Genomic DNA, 16,787 nt, shown 5'->3' with positions numbered 1-16,787 from the left:
TCTCAGCCACAAATTGGAAACATCGGTTTAGTTTGTAATGTGTTGAATTTCTAAATAGTTTTAGATTTTAGAGTGGTGAAGGAAAAGGATTCATCACTGCCATAAAAACCCACATTTTTAAACACTAACAGATGCCAAAATACATGTTTAAACAATTTCCTGCAAATTATGGCTGTAACAGCTGCAGCTGCCAGTGGAAAGATCACAGCCAGTATCTCTTAAATAGATGTCTGTGAAAGTGTTTTTTTTTTTTTCTTTGCACTGAAAGTAACCAAATATAAACTAGAGTTTTGAAGTAGTTTATCAAGATTGATTACTTGTAGTGCACAAATAAATTCAAATTAAGTCACAAACTACCTGAGAGTAACTTACACAGTCTGAATGGTTTACTGAGCTGATTCAAAGCCAGTTGTTTTAACTTGATGAGTTTTCCACAGTGGAAGAAACTCCAAATGACCACAAGATGTCGCTGTTTAGCCGTGTAGTGACAATAACATGAATTGTGTGGCCAGCAGGAAAAAAAAAAATGAAGAGAGATGAATACATATTTGTACAAAACCGTGCAGATTTAATCTTAAAAAAAATTAAAGCTATCAAAAATATTAATTAACTGATAATTGCTCCTCTCTAATCAGACCAACAAGAGCATAAACACTCCATTATTCTGTAAAATAAGTTTAGCTGTGTTTAGCCGCCAGTACCTGAGCTACTCATTCGTGTTTAAGTCCAAATAATCCAAACAAAACTGAATTAAAACCCACTTCAGAAGTGGAAGGTAGCATGCTAGCTGCTAACATTGACGGTGCACCTGCCTAACTGGTCGGAGTAGTCACAACAACTTGTAAGTTCAGTTCCTGCTGTCACAGTAACTTCACCTGACTGAAATGAATTATTTAATAATGCAAATAAATGATCAAAAATCCACCAGCAGTACACACAGGGCTCTGCAGATTTAAAAATTGATTTTAAACTTAGAAAAGCTGCATTTTCTAATAAAAAAGAAGTGTGATTGACAAAGGTAAGTTGTTAACTTCAAACAGAAATACAAGAACTTGACACAGCAGGTGATTACTGTTTGTGTTATAAAATACCTGTACACATGAGAAACAGCAGCTTCCTGTGGCCATTTGCAGAAAAAGATCTATTGATGACGGGGGTTTGAAAGAAAAACAAGAGTCAAGCAGCTCTTTTTAAAAAGATTATATATTACAGAAACAAGAATTTAAAAAAATTACTTACACACATTATAAAATAATACTTTTTTCTCTTTTCAGCACCATATTTTTTATGTTGAAATGTTTGTCTTCAACACAATAAAAACAAGTATTTGAGGTCATTCTCTCTGGAGAATCTCAAGGTCAGATGTCGTAAGTTTTGGCTTCGGCCTTCCCGCTCCGCTTCCCTGCTATATTAAAAAAGTGACAAACAAATAAAAAAACAATAAAATCAGAAACCCTAGTATGATATCACCCCACAGCCCCCCACAGTCCCTCTCACAACCTTCCTCCCACCCGCTGTGGTCTCAGATAGAAATTTAAAAGATCAGATGATTGTGTGTCATTATTTTTTTTTATCAATTACTTAGTAAACTGATTTTCTGTGATGCATTTCAAAGCCCAGTGAAGCAATAACCTGAGCCTGAAACCAATATACGCCAACTGAAACAGTAGCAATGACAAGGAAATGTGACAGAACTGGAGAGTCACCATTTAATCATTACAGTGGAAGCAAAATTTAACAGCACAGTACAGTTGATGAAAACACTAAAAAAAGGGATATTACAATAAAATATGGCCACAGATTCTTTGGTCCTACAGAAGAAGTTTGGACAGGGTGTGAACAGAAGCACCATTACTCAGGCTGGCATTGAGTTTAACATGTAAGTCACTCGCTCCACTTGACCTTCAAGTGTCAGCTTCAGGAAATAAATACAAATGAAATATACCACATTTGACTGGAATATTTGGTGGTCCTTGTTTTTTTTTAATTTAATCTCAAAGCACCCTGTTTGTTTTAAATAAATACAATAGAATATCACTATTTCTGTACAAATGGAATGTAATGCACATTTTCCCCAGTAAAAAGCTTCATGAAATTGTAAAAGAGACTAAAGAAAATGGAGGACTCAGAGTGAATACTAAAACTTTGGTATAATTAGCACCTTGCCACACAGTTTCTTTCAGTAAAGCATGCATTTTATTCACTGCTGGAGGGAATTTTCAATCTCATATACATATGTAAACCCTGATGTTGTTCTGTGCTTGTATGCTGGATGGAAAACAATAATCAAAGTACCCAGAAAGTGACTCAGCAAATACTGGACTGGTGTGTGGCAGAACCCCAGGTAGCCCGATCCATGATTTAAAGAACAATCGGCCCTTAACATGGAGGTACAATAGCATCAAGTTTAGCACAGTTTACAAAAGTAATGGCTTTTGAATTCACTGTCACTGTTGTTGAACGTTAACAAAAACCAAGTCAAAGAGAGGTCCTGCTGCTCTCGGCTGAGGAAAGAGCGTCCAGTTTAAAAAACAGAACGGATCTCGCGTCACACTGGACTCCATCGTAACCTCACTGCACCAGAAAGATTTTTCAATCATCACTTTGAGCTGTGAATCACATTTTGAGACTGTTTTAATAAAACTGCAGGTTGTCATGAAAAGATTTTTTACAAAGAGTAGAAAATTCACTTGGTGGCAGCTTAAACACAACAAAAAACAGATCGATCGAACAGACAAAGACCCAGCTGGTATCATTTTTGCACAGTTCCCACTTTTTCTTATCCTGGATGTAAACTGGTGGCTTCAATTCTTTGGTTCCTTTCAATTAAACAAGATAAGAGCTTTTTTTTTCAATGCGAGCAACATGATTGACAAGTCACTTGGACGTTCATTCATTTCTTACAAAACGAGATGACCTGATGAGTTAGCCCTCACAGAGACGCACCAAAGGTTCACGTTCGCCACAGCTGAACACATTTTCTGATCTGAGTTTGGTGTCTGCTGCTTTGATTTGAATTTCGTCCATGAGTAGGAGTTCTGGCTGGCAAGTGCAAAACGGATAAAAAAACAGTTTATTCAAAGCTTTCAATCGTCAACTTTTTATCTGAATAACTAAATGAATAAACGCCCAACAAATGCCAAAGCTGTAATTCAAAACACTTTTAAAACATACGTACATGCACCTCTTGTCAGTCATAAAAGAGTGACCGTCAACCACGTTGCTAACAGTGTAAACGTGGGATTAAAGAAATGGAAATAATGTCCGTGTGTGACCCTTTTTTGAGAGGAAGAGGAGGGAGGTAGAGCAGGTGAGATGAGTGGAAAAAAAAAAGAGAGACAGCGGGGAGGAGAGAAAAGTGAGAGGGGGATCGGAGACGGGGGGCTTCTGGCCTCAAGTCGCCGGCTTGCTCTGTTTCTCAGGCCGGCCCCTTTTCGCTGCTGGTAAAGAAAACACTGTTTTATTCCGAAGAACTCTCTCCTGGTTTTTTCTTCCTTTCTCGCGGTTGCGCACCCAAACGATGGTCTTCTCTCCGCGAGTGTTTTTTTAAAAATTTCTCTCCTCTTTACTTTTTTGACGTCCATTAATTGTTGGGAGGATGTTGCGTTCCCCAGGCACGTACTTGAGTGTGAGTGCGTGTTTGTCTCACAACAGCATCTGCGTGTGTAAGTGTGTGTGTCTGTGGGTTTGTGTGTGTGTGTTTCATATCATTTACAAGTTAATTTACAAATTACTGGGCATGTATGTTTAGTGTATATAAATGTGTCTCTAAGTGCATGTGTGTGCGCGTGAGTATTTGCATGTGTTGTTCTTTGCATGATGCGTGTGTGTGTGTTTTTTTAGCCTTGGAAACAGACAGGTCCCACTTCAAAGCCAAACTGCTGGTTGCTCTCCCCAAAGTCTGACACCTTGATATCCAACAGAGGAAGATGCTCCACCTGTGGTGTGTTGATCTCCAGGACTGTCCTGTCGAAGCCCTTACGATACTGCAGAGAGAGAGAGAGACGGAGACGTGTCAGAAAGTGGAAAACCTAAAAAAATGTGTTTTCAGTGACAACAACACAGTTTCAGAAGCAGACAGTGAGTTCTTAAGTGCATTCAAGGGTCAAGAATATCACAGACAGTGTAAATGAAAAGTGGTGTGATTTCTACTGTGACTTGCAGCGAAAGGGAGACGGAATTTTTTCCTCTTATTTTTTGTGTACTTCATAATATGATACAATACAAATATGAGTAGCTCATTGAATAGTGCCAAAGGAAGGTGGGGAACACGCTTAAGTTCAGAATCCTGAAGATCTCATGAAACACTATCATTAGTTCTCAATGTGATATATTCCCAATTAAAATAGGATGTTGAAGTGGGACATAACACATGAGGGATCAATCTGTAGTGAAAACCAAAGTAATGTCACTTTATCTTAATCTTAATAATCTTAATAAGACAGGAAGAAAGAAAGATGGTTGTGGCTACAAAAGCATGTCATTCACTTGTAATTTTGTTTTGAAAAGTGCTGAATAAAAAGAGTTTAGTATTATTATTGCTATAGTGCAGTATGGGGTCAATATCAAAGATGTTGAAACTGTTTTCCAGAAAGCAAAACTTTTCCAGAAAGACTCAATAAGACAGCTCAAACTCACAGAGCAGCCATCGACCAAGGCTTTGATGTAAGGGTTGGTCTCGTAGCTCAGGTCCTCATCGTTGGCACCCCTGAGGTGCAGCGCCCTGTTGTAGCTGTTCTTGGCACTTCGGTCGGCCCAGGCCACTGAGCGGTGGCAGTGGTAAGTGAGGTTCTGGCGGGCCTGGACGCTCAGGAGACGCAGGAAGCCCAGCTGGACCACGCCGACAGGCTCGCCGCTGGAGTCCACGTAGGAGAACTGGGAGGAGGAGGTGATAGAACGGGATTTGGGAGAAGGACAAGAAGATAATGAGGAGTGAAAGTGAAGAGCAAAAACAGGGAATGCAAATAAATGACAAGTGATGAGAATAAAGTTAAGAACTAAACTATTAAATAAGAACAACAACCAGTCTTCATGTCACAGATGGTTACTAACCTTGTTACCAGCGGTGAACTGACTGTACCAGGATCCTGGAGTCTCTGTGTCCCAGGAGCTCATCTTCACCTGCCGCCAGAACGGTCCACATCAAATATTACAGTCAGATACGTTTAGTTTTATATGTTACATTTTTTTTTTTAAGTTAACCTTCACCAAGACTGATCAGTTAATTTCTAGCCATTACATGTTTAAAGGATTTCTTACTTACACTAAGAAGTTGGTGTTGGGAGATTTTATTTCACAGCATTGTAAGAAAAAAGTGACTCTGGTGCTGATTTGGTTGACTGACCGTGTTGATGTTCTTGCTGGGGTACAGGCACGTCTCTGCTCCATTAGTGAAGTTACAGAAGACCTTGAAGGAGTCTCTGGAGCAGCCCTGGTTGGGGTCAATCCAGTACTCTCCTGCAGAGGGAGACAGAAAGACAAAGCAAATTAATGTGATGTAAATCCGATCCTTTATTTTTGTACTGACAAGGGTATGTCTGAAGTCTGTAGATCACCACATCAGGACCAAAATCTGATGGAGAGATCATCACTATGACTGGGCGACTCGGCAGGTCGTACCGTCTTTGAGCTCTGGCTGGCTGAGGTGCAGGTCTTGGCAGGTGCGGGCAGGGCTGTCCTGGGTGCCGAGAGGGAAACGCATGGTCTCGATCTCCTGTCGAAGTGAGTTGAGAGATCCGAAGATCTCCTCCATGCCTTCACTGCCCATCAGGAACTCAGTGCCAGTGGCGTCAGATGCAGGCATGTCAGAGTTGGTCTCGGGGAGCAGCTGGCTGGCGTCAATTGAACGCTTGGACTTGGGACTCCTCTGGATGGGCAGGGGCTGAATGACCTCGCCTGGTGGGCCCTAGGAAGCAAGTTTACATTTAAATTAATCAACTGCCAATCAACTGTGAGGTGCAATGAGTGAGCAAAAAAAACAAACAGTATAGCACTTACAGGAGGTCCAGGAGGTCCTTGTACACCCTTTTCTCCCTTTGGACCAGCGCCTCCCTAAACACAGCAAGGACAGGAAACATTCAATATGCATTACTGCATCAGATTCAAGTCAAGTGAACAATTTAATTAATTCTTCTTGGTACAAACACTCTTGAAGTATACTCACAGAAGAACCCTTAGCTCCTTTGATACCTTGAGGACCCTGTAAAAGATATGATGCTTTAGTTTAATGATGGTGACCATCTTCAGTGCTGTACCACTGTCATGAATTTCTATGGTACTCAGTAACATCTGAGTAACTGAATCAAGAGGAAAAAGAAGATGAGACGGCATGTTGATGGGATAAAACAGCACTCACAGGCAGACCAGCAGGACCAGCCGGGCCGAGGGGTCCGGTGCCTCCAGACATTCCCTTTATTTAAACACAACACATGTCTAACATGAGAAAAGTTTTCATACATTTTATCAAAATGAATGTGAATAGTGAAGGTTGAGCAGACCATCTCTAATACATGGTCAGACTTACAGTCTCTCCTTTTGGTCCTGAGGTTCCCTGAGGCCCGGGCAGACCTCTGTCTCCCTTCTCTCCCTGCTCTCCTGGGGGTCCAATGAGACCGATAAGACCTGGATGTCCCTTCTCACCCTTGGCACCGGGGTCTCCACGCAGACCAGGCAAACCAGGAGGTCCCTGCAGGAGGAGCAGAAGAAAAAGAAGAGGAGAGGAGGGAGACAGTGATGAGATGGTGGAGGAGACAAGAGATAAGAAAAACAGAAGATGAAGAGAGAGACGATGGATGGGATGGGGAAAAAGTTAGAAGATTGAAGGAGAAAGCAGTTGGAGGAATAAACTGCTGTTTGATCAAAATTAACTAAACAACTTATTTTACTGTACATCAAGGTGCAGAGTAGATGTATACATGAAGATATAAACACATTGCTATCTTACAATAGGTCCAGGAGGTCCTTTCTGTCCAGAAGGTCCTGGAGATCCTTGCTCACCCTGAAACAAAGTTCGCAACACATTTACCACGTGGTGACCATCCAACACACCATATAAGTATTGCATACACATCACTTATCACTTGTGACATATTGTCTAGTCTCAAAATCTTTACTGACCACTGATCCCGGGAGTCCTCTGAGACCCTCTGTTCCTGGTTTTCCTGGTACACCCTGGGGGCCCACAGGGCCGGTTTTTCCTGGGGGGCCGACTGCGCCTGAGTCTCCCTGTGAGCAACGATGACATAATCATGATTAAACATATTTTTAAGTGATGTAGAGAAGAGATACCTGCTGAAACATATCACAGAGGAAAAGAAATACAATCCAAGCTTGCAAATGTTTCAGAATAAAAGCAGTGGCAGTGTTTTTTTTTTCTTTTCTTTTTTTTCTTTCTGTGTCATTAATGGAAATTAATTATCATCACCAGAAGGTGGGACAGTGATCTGCTATCTACTTCGGTCTCATGGCATACCATTTCTGTATGGTATGCCATGAGTTTAGACTTATCATTATCTGTTCAGGACCACAGGGAGTTGAAAAATGTACTACAGAGCTCAAGACTCACCTTTGTTCCCTTCTCTCCTTGACGTCCCTCAGGTCCTCTTGTTCCAGCAGGGCCCTGGAAAATAACAGTGCATTAACAAACAAAAAATATATATAATGTGTTATGTGATTTCAAATTCCATAATTTCATTAAATCAAGAAAGGTATCATTAGATTATGTCACTGAACTGTAAATGAAATCAAGACCATTCTTCAAACACTGGAGAGAATCCATATAACTCGGTGAAAGATGTTTTTGCTACAATATTTACCAACTGCTACTTCACGACACAGAAAATGTTTTAGCTAGTGACTTTGGGAGAAAGAAGTGGAATGGATGCGTGATGGACGAAAGCATTCATGACTGCTATTCATGCAAACACCCCCTGATACAACCATGTGCCTTTCAAATTAGGACCGTGACCTTACCCTCTTTCCTGGGGGGCCGGGAGGTCCGTTCTCACCAGGAGGTCCAGGGGAACCCTTTAATAGGTGGCAGAGAGAGCAGATTGAGGTCAATGAGATATTTTTATAACACTTTGTTTTGTTTTGTTTTTTTTAAACATATATTTGACTTACAGATTCTCCTGCTTCGCCATCTTCTCCTCTCTCTCCCTTGGCACCATCTTGACCCTGAAGTAAAGCAGATTAAGGTTAGAAGTTTTTCTTTTTGTTGTTCAGTTAAGCACAAAGTTCAAGACAACATGTGTATGGAACAAGCTGAACTGGTGTCAGCTGTGCAGCCACACGCAACATACTTAAAAAAAAGTAGGATATATCATTAATATGGTGTGGAAAAATAAAGATACTCACTCTGGGTCCAAGCTCACCAGGGGGACCAGGATCACCGGGGAAACCAACAGGACCCTGAAGTTAGAGAGAAAAACCAAATGTTTTAATGAATTTATTTATCCAATAAAATGAGGAAATTAAGAAGGATAAAGATAGAAAACCACTTCTGCATTGGAGTATTTAGACATTGATATGTGTGGCGATGTCATTGTGTGTGTGTTGTGTGAATCATACAGGGTTTCCTTTGGGTCCATCATCTCCAGGTCGTCCTCGTCCTCCAGCAGGACCAGCAGTTCCAGGTTGACCAGCCTCTCCCTTCTCTCCGCGTTCTCCACGAGGACCCTGCCAACAGGAGTACAGAAGTCTTTGTTAACTCGTGGATGCTATTAACCGGTCAGTAACAGTATCCTGAGAACTCAACCTACAAGACGTTATAGTCACACACTCACCTTCTTTCCAGGCTCCCCTCCGATTCCAGGTGGTCCGCCCTCACCGGGCTCTCCCTATGAGGCAAACAGTTTTTCTCTAAGTTCTCAAGCCAAGTTAAAATTAATTCAGTGTTTATTTCTTCGGACACCATCAAAGTCATGCAGCAATGATGCTCCAATCACTGTACCTTCTCTCCAATAGGTCCAGGATTACCGATACCACCAGGAGGACCTTGAGGACCCTGAAAAACAAAAACAAAAACAGTTCGCATAAAAATGGTTATCAGTAAAAAAGAATCAAGACTTCTGCTGTTTTTGGGAACATTCTCAACTAGTCTCACTTAAAATGCTACAATGGACAGTCAATGTTGGAACAGTACAGTAACACCATGTAGATTTTATTTTATTAAATATTTTTTTGATTTAAATAAGAGCTTTAAACACTCACATCAGCGCCGCTGGGTCCAGCAGGGCCACGAGGTCCTGGAGGGCCTGGAGGACCCTGGAAACATAAAGAGACTCATGCTTTCATCACCATTTATGATTTTATTATGATAAAATGAGTCACTGATGCAGCCATTACAGCTGATGTCATGTATTTCTGAAACTCACCAGAGGTCCAACATCTCCCGTCTCTCCCTTCTCACCGGGTGGTCCTGGCAATCCCTACAGGACAGGAGTGAAAGTTTGAGAGTGTAGCTCACAACATCATATAAATATTTATATCAAAGTCTAAGATAAAGATACACTAAAGATCTCAGTGAATTTGCCTCTGAAGCGTATTTTACCTGCAGTCCGATGGGTCCTGGGGCTCCTGGGAATCCTCTGGTTCCTTCGTCACCTTTAGCTCCAAAAGGCCCCTGCTGGCCTCTTGGTCCAAGCTCTCCATCAGCACCCTGCACCAGAAGACATGAGAGATATTAATGAAAACATTGTCTTCAACTACTCAATGTTCAATGTCTTTCTTCTCATCATTGGAGTAAGGATCGTGGTAATGTTCGTATGATTACATTTCAATTTTGCTAAGCCCTTGTTGCTCAATACAATAAAAGCCTTCTTGGGAAAATGCCTGAGCTGAGGTTGTAGCATGTCTAAACAAAAAGTACAACCAACTAGCACTGCAAACTCGCTGATTTTGTCCTCAAAGTGTTAAAACTTGTACTCACAGCAGGACCGGGCTGACCGACGGGACCCATTGGCCCAGGTGGACCAGGAGGACCCTATCAACAAACAAAAAACAAGCACACAAACAATGAGCAAAACAACAAAACAGCACTCATGAGATAGACAGAGAAACAGCATCGTGAGACAATTTTAATTCACACAAATTGACACAAGTCAGCGTCACTCACATGCTCTCCTTTTCCTCCCTTGGCGCCCTTCTGACCGTGCTCTCCAACCTCACCCTGCAATGACAAACAAACATCATGTTACAGCAAAGACAAATATGATGAAGCACTTAAATAAATGATCATCACCCGTGGAGAGAGCAGGGTGGAGGCTCAACTTAATAACCGCATTTCACCATTGTAGACATTATGACACTTTATTCTGGATGATTAATAAGGTAACTAAGACGGTAATTAAAAAGACATGTCGGTGACTTAGAGTTACTGGCCTTGTCTCCATCCTCTCCGGGTACTCCAGGTGATCCAGCAGGGCCAGGCAGACCCACGGGACCCTGCACTCCATCTCTACCTGCCGGGCCGATCGGGCCTTTCTCACCCTGAACAGGAGAAAAACACAAAGAGGAGAATCAATAGTTGAGCATATTTGGGTCTATGTACCATGTCCTTGCACAGTACTGCACATTGGACAAAATTCTCAAGAATACTCACAGGAACTCCCTTCTCTCCAGCAGGTCCAGGAGGCCCCTGAGGGCCTGGTCTACCAGGGGGTCCAACAGGTCCAGCAGTACCAGATTGTCCCCTCTCACCAGGAGACCCCTAAAAAGGTACCATGTCAATAAGAAAACAGTGATTACAGCAGGTATTCATTGAATGAATTCTTCATTCTGAAGTTGGATGGATTGAGATATACTGTTAACACTGCACTGAACACGTTCACAATCACATCTGATAATGAGATATTTAAATATTTGGAATAATAAAACTCAGAAAATGAAACAACCATAAATGATGCTCAAAATAACTAAAATCCTTCATGGACAAACTCTCGTACTTTAACTGAGCGGGCCAGCGAGATATCACTGTATTTTTTTATTTATCCCTTAAGGAGTGAGGATGTTTTGAAAATGAACTTTTCACATGGTTTGAAACGTACAGCGGGTCCAGGAGGTCCGGCAGGTCCTTCACTTCCCTTCAGTCCTCCACCTCCCTGTAAGAAAAGGCAAGAACGGATTAATCAGTAATATTTCACCTCACCTCTGCAAGACGATTTTATCCACAGGTGAACTTACTGCTATCAGAGTGATTAGCTGTATTTGGCTGACAGTATCTGCCTGGAGATCTACACGGTATTTATTTTGGTCATACTCACAGGAGTTCCAGGCAGTCCTCTCTCTCCAGGGAAACCTCTCAGTCCTGGTGGTCCGTCTTTACCAGGGCCTCCGGGGGGTCCAGGGTCTCCCTTGGTGCCCTCCTTCCCTGAGGGACCAGAAAGTCCCTGCTCTCCAGGTGGACCTGGGGGTCCGGGGTGGCCGCGCTCGCCCATGGGGCCGGTCTCTCCTGATGGACCCTAGGAGGAGGCGGATGGAGAGGAAAGAAAAAGGACAGGTTGTGTTGTCATGAAATCTAATATGATTTACTGCATCAGTGATGAGAAAACTCTCCACCATGATTTTTAAAACTCACCTGAGGTCCAACGACTCCAGGAGGCCCAGGTGGACCCATTTTACCTTGGAAACCCTGCAGGAAGAAAGTTCAGTTAGCAAAAAAAAAGAATCTACGAAATATTGAACCTTTATATGCACATCAACTTCTCAATCAGTTTATAATGATTTGGTCAGTTCAAACTTATAAGGTATATTTTTTGAGCTGCTTCTTCCTAAAATAAAGCCATGACTGGAAGGTTAAAGCCTTAAAGACTCTGTAAGAGTAGCAATAAAATACAACTTACAACTTCTCCTCTCTGGCCAGGGTGTCCAGGCAGTCCATCCTTTCCTGGTGGTCCCTGTAAGGAAACATTAATCAACCTTGATATATTACTTAAATCTCCATCTTGAGAGAGCTGCCTCTACAAGCAAGAGGGTACAAACCCAAGTCAATGCTGGAACAATGTATGTGTATAATTCTCTTATGAAAGGCCACCATTTTGAATATATACAGTATCATCAATCAGTCTGTTAGAAACTTCATAAAACTTTTTCTTACAGGAGGTCCCTTTGGTCCGGGGAAACCATTGGCTCCCTGAGGTCCGGGCAATCCCTGTTAAGACAACAACATATGATATAAGAAGGACATATAAGAATGCTGAATAAACCATCCAGTGTCTTATAAAAACCTAAGCTCCAACCCTGCAGGACATGTTTTCCTGTAATGAGAATCAAGCACTCACCCTCTCTCCAGGAGGACCAGAAGGGCCATCACTTCCAGAAGTTCCCTTAAAAAAAGTAAATAAAAAAGTGAAGTTTTGGATCCAAAACTATTGTTCCTAAATATGTTTTACTTCTTGAGATGGGCTTATTCAGTCAACATGAATATTTAGCAATGATGATGATGATGTTAAGAGACAAAACAAGATCAACAACGATAATAATCAAAATCATCATAATGGCACTTGTGAAGCTCTTATGTGGACACAGTTTTTCATTTTGCTCTGAATAAATTCACTTCGTCGACAAACCTTTGCTCCTGGTTTCCCAGTGGCGCCCCTCGGTCCTCTCTGCCCTCTGGGGCCCTGATGGACACAAACAGTCAACATAATTAGTAACAAGTCCTCATCAGTCCAAACCGTACAAAACAGTAACTCTATCTGTGATTCCCTTGATTTTGTATAAGTTTTAAAACAAACAAATCAGATCAAATCAGTGCTTAAAGAGGCTCATTACACCCACTGAAAACCATGTGACCATTAGTTGGTTTAACCTCTCACCTTGCTCCAGCAATGCACAGGTGTACTACAGGACCTGTGACATCACTGTTGGGTGTTGTAACAGGAGCAATAAAGCAAACTTCTGATCACAACCAATCATACCCAGCAGTGATGCTTGTCAAAGGTTAAATAGGTTTGAATCTTTCAACCAGAGAGGGCATTTAAAATATGCTTTCAGCCTGGTGCTCAGTTATTCTTTAATACCATGCACAGAGACAAAGAAACAGTTTTTGTCCATCTGTACTCAACAGCTTGAGTGGAAGGAAGGGCAAAGACTGTCATCCTCTGAGCAGAATAGCTTTTATAAACCGATGTAAAGAATGAAGGAATAAAAGTGAAATGGTACCGTTGGTCCTCTTTGTCCTCTTGGTCCTGATTTGCCACCAAGACCCTGAAAAACAAACATAAAACAATTGCAAACTCAGCTGGACAAAGTGAACTGTACATTCCTGACTATATATCTTAATCTAAAGGATCCATCAGTAGCCTCTCTGTGTAGAGATACTTATACAGCTACATTATTGACACAGAACAGCTTACGACTCTGACCACTAACCATTTAAAGCCACGTGGAGCTGAATAGTCGGACTTTAGAAGGAAAATACTCCACAGAGCCATCGACTTACCCTCGTTCCTTTCTCGCCGTTTGAGCCAGGGAATCCTGGGAAGCCAAGTGATCCCTAAATAAACAAATCAACATTTCAGCATTGGTACTGTTTCACACAATACAAACACCTGGTGACCACTAGTGTGAACAAAGTCCTGGACGAAGAAATGAGTCAGTGAGGATTATCGATAGATGTGTTTCTCTTACCTTGGGTCCTTGTCTTCCAGGATATCCAGGAAGTCCTGGTACACCAAGTTTACCCTGAAATCACATGATCACATCATTAATCAGTATCCTTTAACTTGAATGGGTCACAACATCTATAATTTCTATGTTATAATACCAAGGGTACATGAAAAAAATTGTGCTCCGGTGTGCTACATTCATATTAACATGTAAGAAAATGTATGGCAAAATATCTGACAGAAACTCAAATGTTTAGTCCCCTCAACTAGTAAGCAGCAACTAACACAAAAATACAAGAAAAAAGATAAAACACCTGTGTGAAAGATAATGTGTTTTGATGTAACGTTCCACTCAAGTGCACATACATGTACAACCACAAGAGGGCAGCACAATGATATGTCCCGCCTAATGTATTGCCAAAGAGAAGGCCTTCAGCTATTTCTCAGAAAATGGGAAACATCATGGTACATTTGTGGGAATTATTTACATTTGCAAATCGAAAAATAAAAAAAAACAGTTTCATAAGACTTTCACTTTGATGAATAATACATAAGACAAGAAATGATGCTAGAATATCAGTGCCACATGTCATGTTAGTAAGAGCCGATCATGAAGTACCTTCTCTCCAACTAGACCAAGTGGTCCGATCTCACCAGGGGGTCCGACGCGACCCTTTGGCCCCTCTGGGCCATCCTCTCCCCTGGGCCCTGGCACTCCAAGCTCGCCCTGTAAGCATGAGACAAAACAAAACCATCAGCATAAATCAATACAATATATCGTATACAGAGTAATAACTCAGAAAATATAGCAAAGATCAATCATTCAATCAATCCACTGCTTCATTAATCCATGAATCATTCTATCAATGAGCTGATCGTACCCTCTCTCCCTTGAGACCAAAATCTCCCTTAATTCCAGGGAAACCATCTTCTCCCTAGAAACACAAACAACACATACAGTTAATATTCAGCAAGCCTTGTTTGTGTGAGTTGTTATTGTGACTGAACTAAAAATGTGCTTATTATTACTTTGCAACTGTGATCGATGAGTAAGTGATGTTTATTTGGAAGTATTAAACTGTAATGAATCACTTACCTTCTCTCCCTTGTGGCCCTTCAGTCCACGGATTCCTTGACCTCCCTGCAATCAAAGCATTACATAGTCACTTATATGCCGAGGAATGTTTAATACTTGTGTTGGTTCAGTTTATTTGCAAGTGCAATGCAAAATCACCCGAATGGAAAAGAAATGTATACAGAAATGACGTCACAATCAAGTTGTGAACTGACCTTGATGCCACGAGGGCCAGGATAGCCGATAGCTCCCTGGGGACCGTTGGGACCCTGGAGAAAGTCAAAGAAAGAGGGACAAACTTACAACACAATAAATACTTTAAAGTAAACATTTACCAAAAAATGGCCCTTTTAATCAAAAATTGTTCAGATGTATTATGTTTCTCCACACCCACCTGGTTTCCTTTGGTGCCAGAAGGCCCCTCCTTTCCTGGGTGACCCTGAGAAGGGAAGACAGAGAGTTCAAGCCCCAGTAAAGACATCCAGTGTTGATGGGTTCAACTTAATTCAGTGTTCATGACATAAACAAAGAAAAAACAAAGAATCAAACATACAGGAGGGCCATCAGCTCCGGGCATTCCTGGCAGACCTGGTTTTCCTGTGGGACCCTGTTGGAGAAGACAAGGTGGTCATGAGTGAGTCTAGTCCTTGTGCCAAAAAATGTGTAGCTACCAAGCTGGTAAGTATGACATGGATGAACTATGAGAGAGACTAACAAGCCAGCGTCCTGCACTTAAGCACACGTCATAGTATTGCACCTAAACAGTGTGTTGTCTTCCCATCACAGCTGATCAGAGAAAATAAATACCTGTAACTACTGCAGGGTCAGTTGACGTGGCCGTGAATGCCAATTGCACTCATTCATATTGAAGACAAAGGCTAGATGTTAGTGGGTGCTACTGGGTTTTTTGACCAGTGTGAACGGGGCATTAGTGAGTATTAGAGGTGCTGTTGTGTAGATCTTTCAACCTGTGAATAGAGCATGGCTAGCTCTTTTCCCCTGTTTGGAATTGACTAGTGATTATAGCTTCAGGTTTGAGGTTGGTATCAATCTTCTCATGTAAATATTGGCAAGAAAGCAAATTTCACAAAATGACTACTGCTTTAAAAATCTACAGAAGAGAAGGACATCATTAAAGAGTAATAATCAAGCATCCCTCCACATTAATTCCTTAATGTACTAAAATCCAGAATGATATATGTTGCTTGAAATGTTTCTAACCTAATCTAATTATGTGCAAATCTGCATCGGTTTACAATATACAGACATTTTTTTGTTAATTTTCTACAAAATTGCTTCAAAAGACTGCAAATGTGGCATTGGATTGCAGACCAGGAAATTTGCGACTTTCTCGTGTACCAGGAAGTGCAGATAAATATCACAACCAACAAAACTATCACAAACTTTTAACAAATCTAGGATGCTACCGGTTTTCACGCAGAGTAACTAAATATATTTTTGGTTCCTTACTTTCTCTCCTGGGGGTCCGAGGGCTCCCTGAGGTCCTGGCATTCCCTGCAAGAAAACAAAAAAATGTATGGAATGAATACAAACTCTATTTTACTTTTTCCTTTAACTTTTTTGTGCATGTGAACGCATGGCTGTGCTTTTCACCACACAATTATTTCTTGAAAGAAGTTAAAATCACAAGTATGTGATACTGGCCAGCTGTCCTCTATCTCACCTGAGTTCCTGGGGTTCCCTGCTGACCTGGAGGTCCTGGCTCACCTTGGGGACCCTGGGTGACAGAAATAGCAGATGATAAAGTGATGACAAACGCAAAGCAGACAGCAGGACATATCTTACAATTACTCATTAGAAAAAGTTTTGTGTTACAATAACAGGCATTGCTACTAATTATCTACTGATAGTACGAGATTACATGAAAACATGGTGGATAACTTATAATGACACTGACCAAGTTTCCCTTGGGACCATGGGACCCGTCGTTTCCACGCACACCCTGAGAAAAAGAGAGATTAAACAGAGAAAATCATCAAGAATTGATAAAACCTCAAAACAATTAAGACTGCAGATACTGAAAACTAACTCACTACCGTGGCGGCTTCTATCCAAATAATTTTTTCTGTCTTCAGAGGGAACTG

At 41.4% G+C, this 16,787-nt stretch overlaps 1 protein-coding gene across 3 annotated transcripts in view; it reads right to left on the bottom strand.

The window, feature by feature from the left end:
- Positions 1-1,185: 1,185 nt before the first annotated feature.
- The window catches only part of col11a2 (collagen, type XI, alpha 2), a 70,543-nt gene continuing 54,941 nt past the window's right edge, over positions 1,186-16,787 (bottom strand). For all 3 annotated transcript variants that reach the window (XM_084380292.1, XM_084380293.1, XM_084380294.1), the window contains 44 exons: positions 16,601-16,645; positions 16,367-16,420; positions 16,153-16,197; positions 15,236-15,289; positions 15,077-15,121; positions 14,898-14,951; positions 14,704-14,748; positions 14,489-14,542; positions 14,227-14,334; positions 13,630-13,683; positions 13,442-13,495; positions 13,162-13,206; positions 12,567-12,620; positions 12,279-12,323; positions 12,095-12,148; positions 11,841-11,894; positions 11,576-11,629; positions 11,262-11,459; positions 11,046-11,099; positions 10,601-10,708; positions 10,381-10,488; positions 10,115-10,168; positions 9,929-9,982; positions 9,551-9,658; positions 9,375-9,428; positions 9,211-9,264; positions 8,951-9,004; positions 8,784-8,837; positions 8,569-8,676; positions 8,356-8,409; positions 8,122-8,175; positions 7,972-8,025; positions 7,565-7,618; positions 7,117-7,224; positions 6,944-6,997; positions 6,524-6,685; positions 6,356-6,409; positions 6,164-6,199; positions 5,998-6,051; positions 5,620-5,905; positions 5,345-5,457; positions 5,053-5,121; positions 4,639-4,875; positions 1,186-3,986 (listed from right to left, as the gene is read on the bottom strand). In XM_084380292.1, the coding sequence (XP_084236418.1) occupies positions 3,840-3,986; positions 4,639-4,875; positions 5,053-5,121; positions 5,345-5,457; positions 5,620-5,905; positions 5,998-6,051; positions 6,164-6,199; positions 6,356-6,409; positions 6,524-6,685; positions 6,944-6,997; positions 7,117-7,224; positions 7,565-7,618; positions 7,972-8,025; positions 8,122-8,175; positions 8,356-8,409; positions 8,569-8,676; positions 8,784-8,837; positions 8,951-9,004; positions 9,211-9,264; positions 9,375-9,428; positions 9,551-9,658; positions 9,929-9,982; positions 10,115-10,168; positions 10,381-10,488; positions 10,601-10,708; positions 11,046-11,099; positions 11,262-11,459; positions 11,576-11,629; positions 11,841-11,894; positions 12,095-12,148; positions 12,279-12,323; positions 12,567-12,620; positions 13,162-13,206; positions 13,442-13,495; positions 13,630-13,683; positions 14,227-14,334; positions 14,489-14,542; positions 14,704-14,748; positions 14,898-14,951; positions 15,077-15,121; positions 15,236-15,289; positions 16,153-16,197; positions 16,367-16,420; positions 16,601-16,645 (3,462 nt within the window). In that variant the 3' untranslated portion in view covers positions 1,186-3,839. The remainder of the gene's footprint in view (positions 3,987-4,638; positions 4,876-5,052; positions 5,122-5,344; positions 5,458-5,619; positions 5,906-5,997; positions 6,052-6,163; positions 6,200-6,355; positions 6,410-6,523; positions 6,686-6,943; positions 6,998-7,116; positions 7,225-7,564; positions 7,619-7,971; positions 8,026-8,121; positions 8,176-8,355; positions 8,410-8,568; positions 8,677-8,783; positions 8,838-8,950; positions 9,005-9,210; positions 9,265-9,374; positions 9,429-9,550; positions 9,659-9,928; positions 9,983-10,114; positions 10,169-10,380; positions 10,489-10,600; positions 10,709-11,045; positions 11,100-11,261; positions 11,460-11,575; positions 11,630-11,840; positions 11,895-12,094; positions 12,149-12,278; positions 12,324-12,566; positions 12,621-13,161; positions 13,207-13,441; positions 13,496-13,629; positions 13,684-14,226; positions 14,335-14,488; positions 14,543-14,703; positions 14,749-14,897; positions 14,952-15,076; positions 15,122-15,235; positions 15,290-16,152; positions 16,198-16,366; positions 16,421-16,600; positions 16,646-16,787) is intronic.

The sequence above is a fragment of the Pagrus pagrus genome (genome assembly GCF_965226575.1).
Source record: "Pagrus pagrus genome assembly, chromosome: 17".
NCBI classification, from domain to species: domain Eukaryota; kingdom Metazoa; phylum Chordata; class Actinopteri; order Spariformes; family Sparidae; genus Pagrus; species Pagrus pagrus.
Note: the sequence above shows the minus strand (reverse complement) of the source record. Positions and strands in the feature narration are given on the sequence as shown.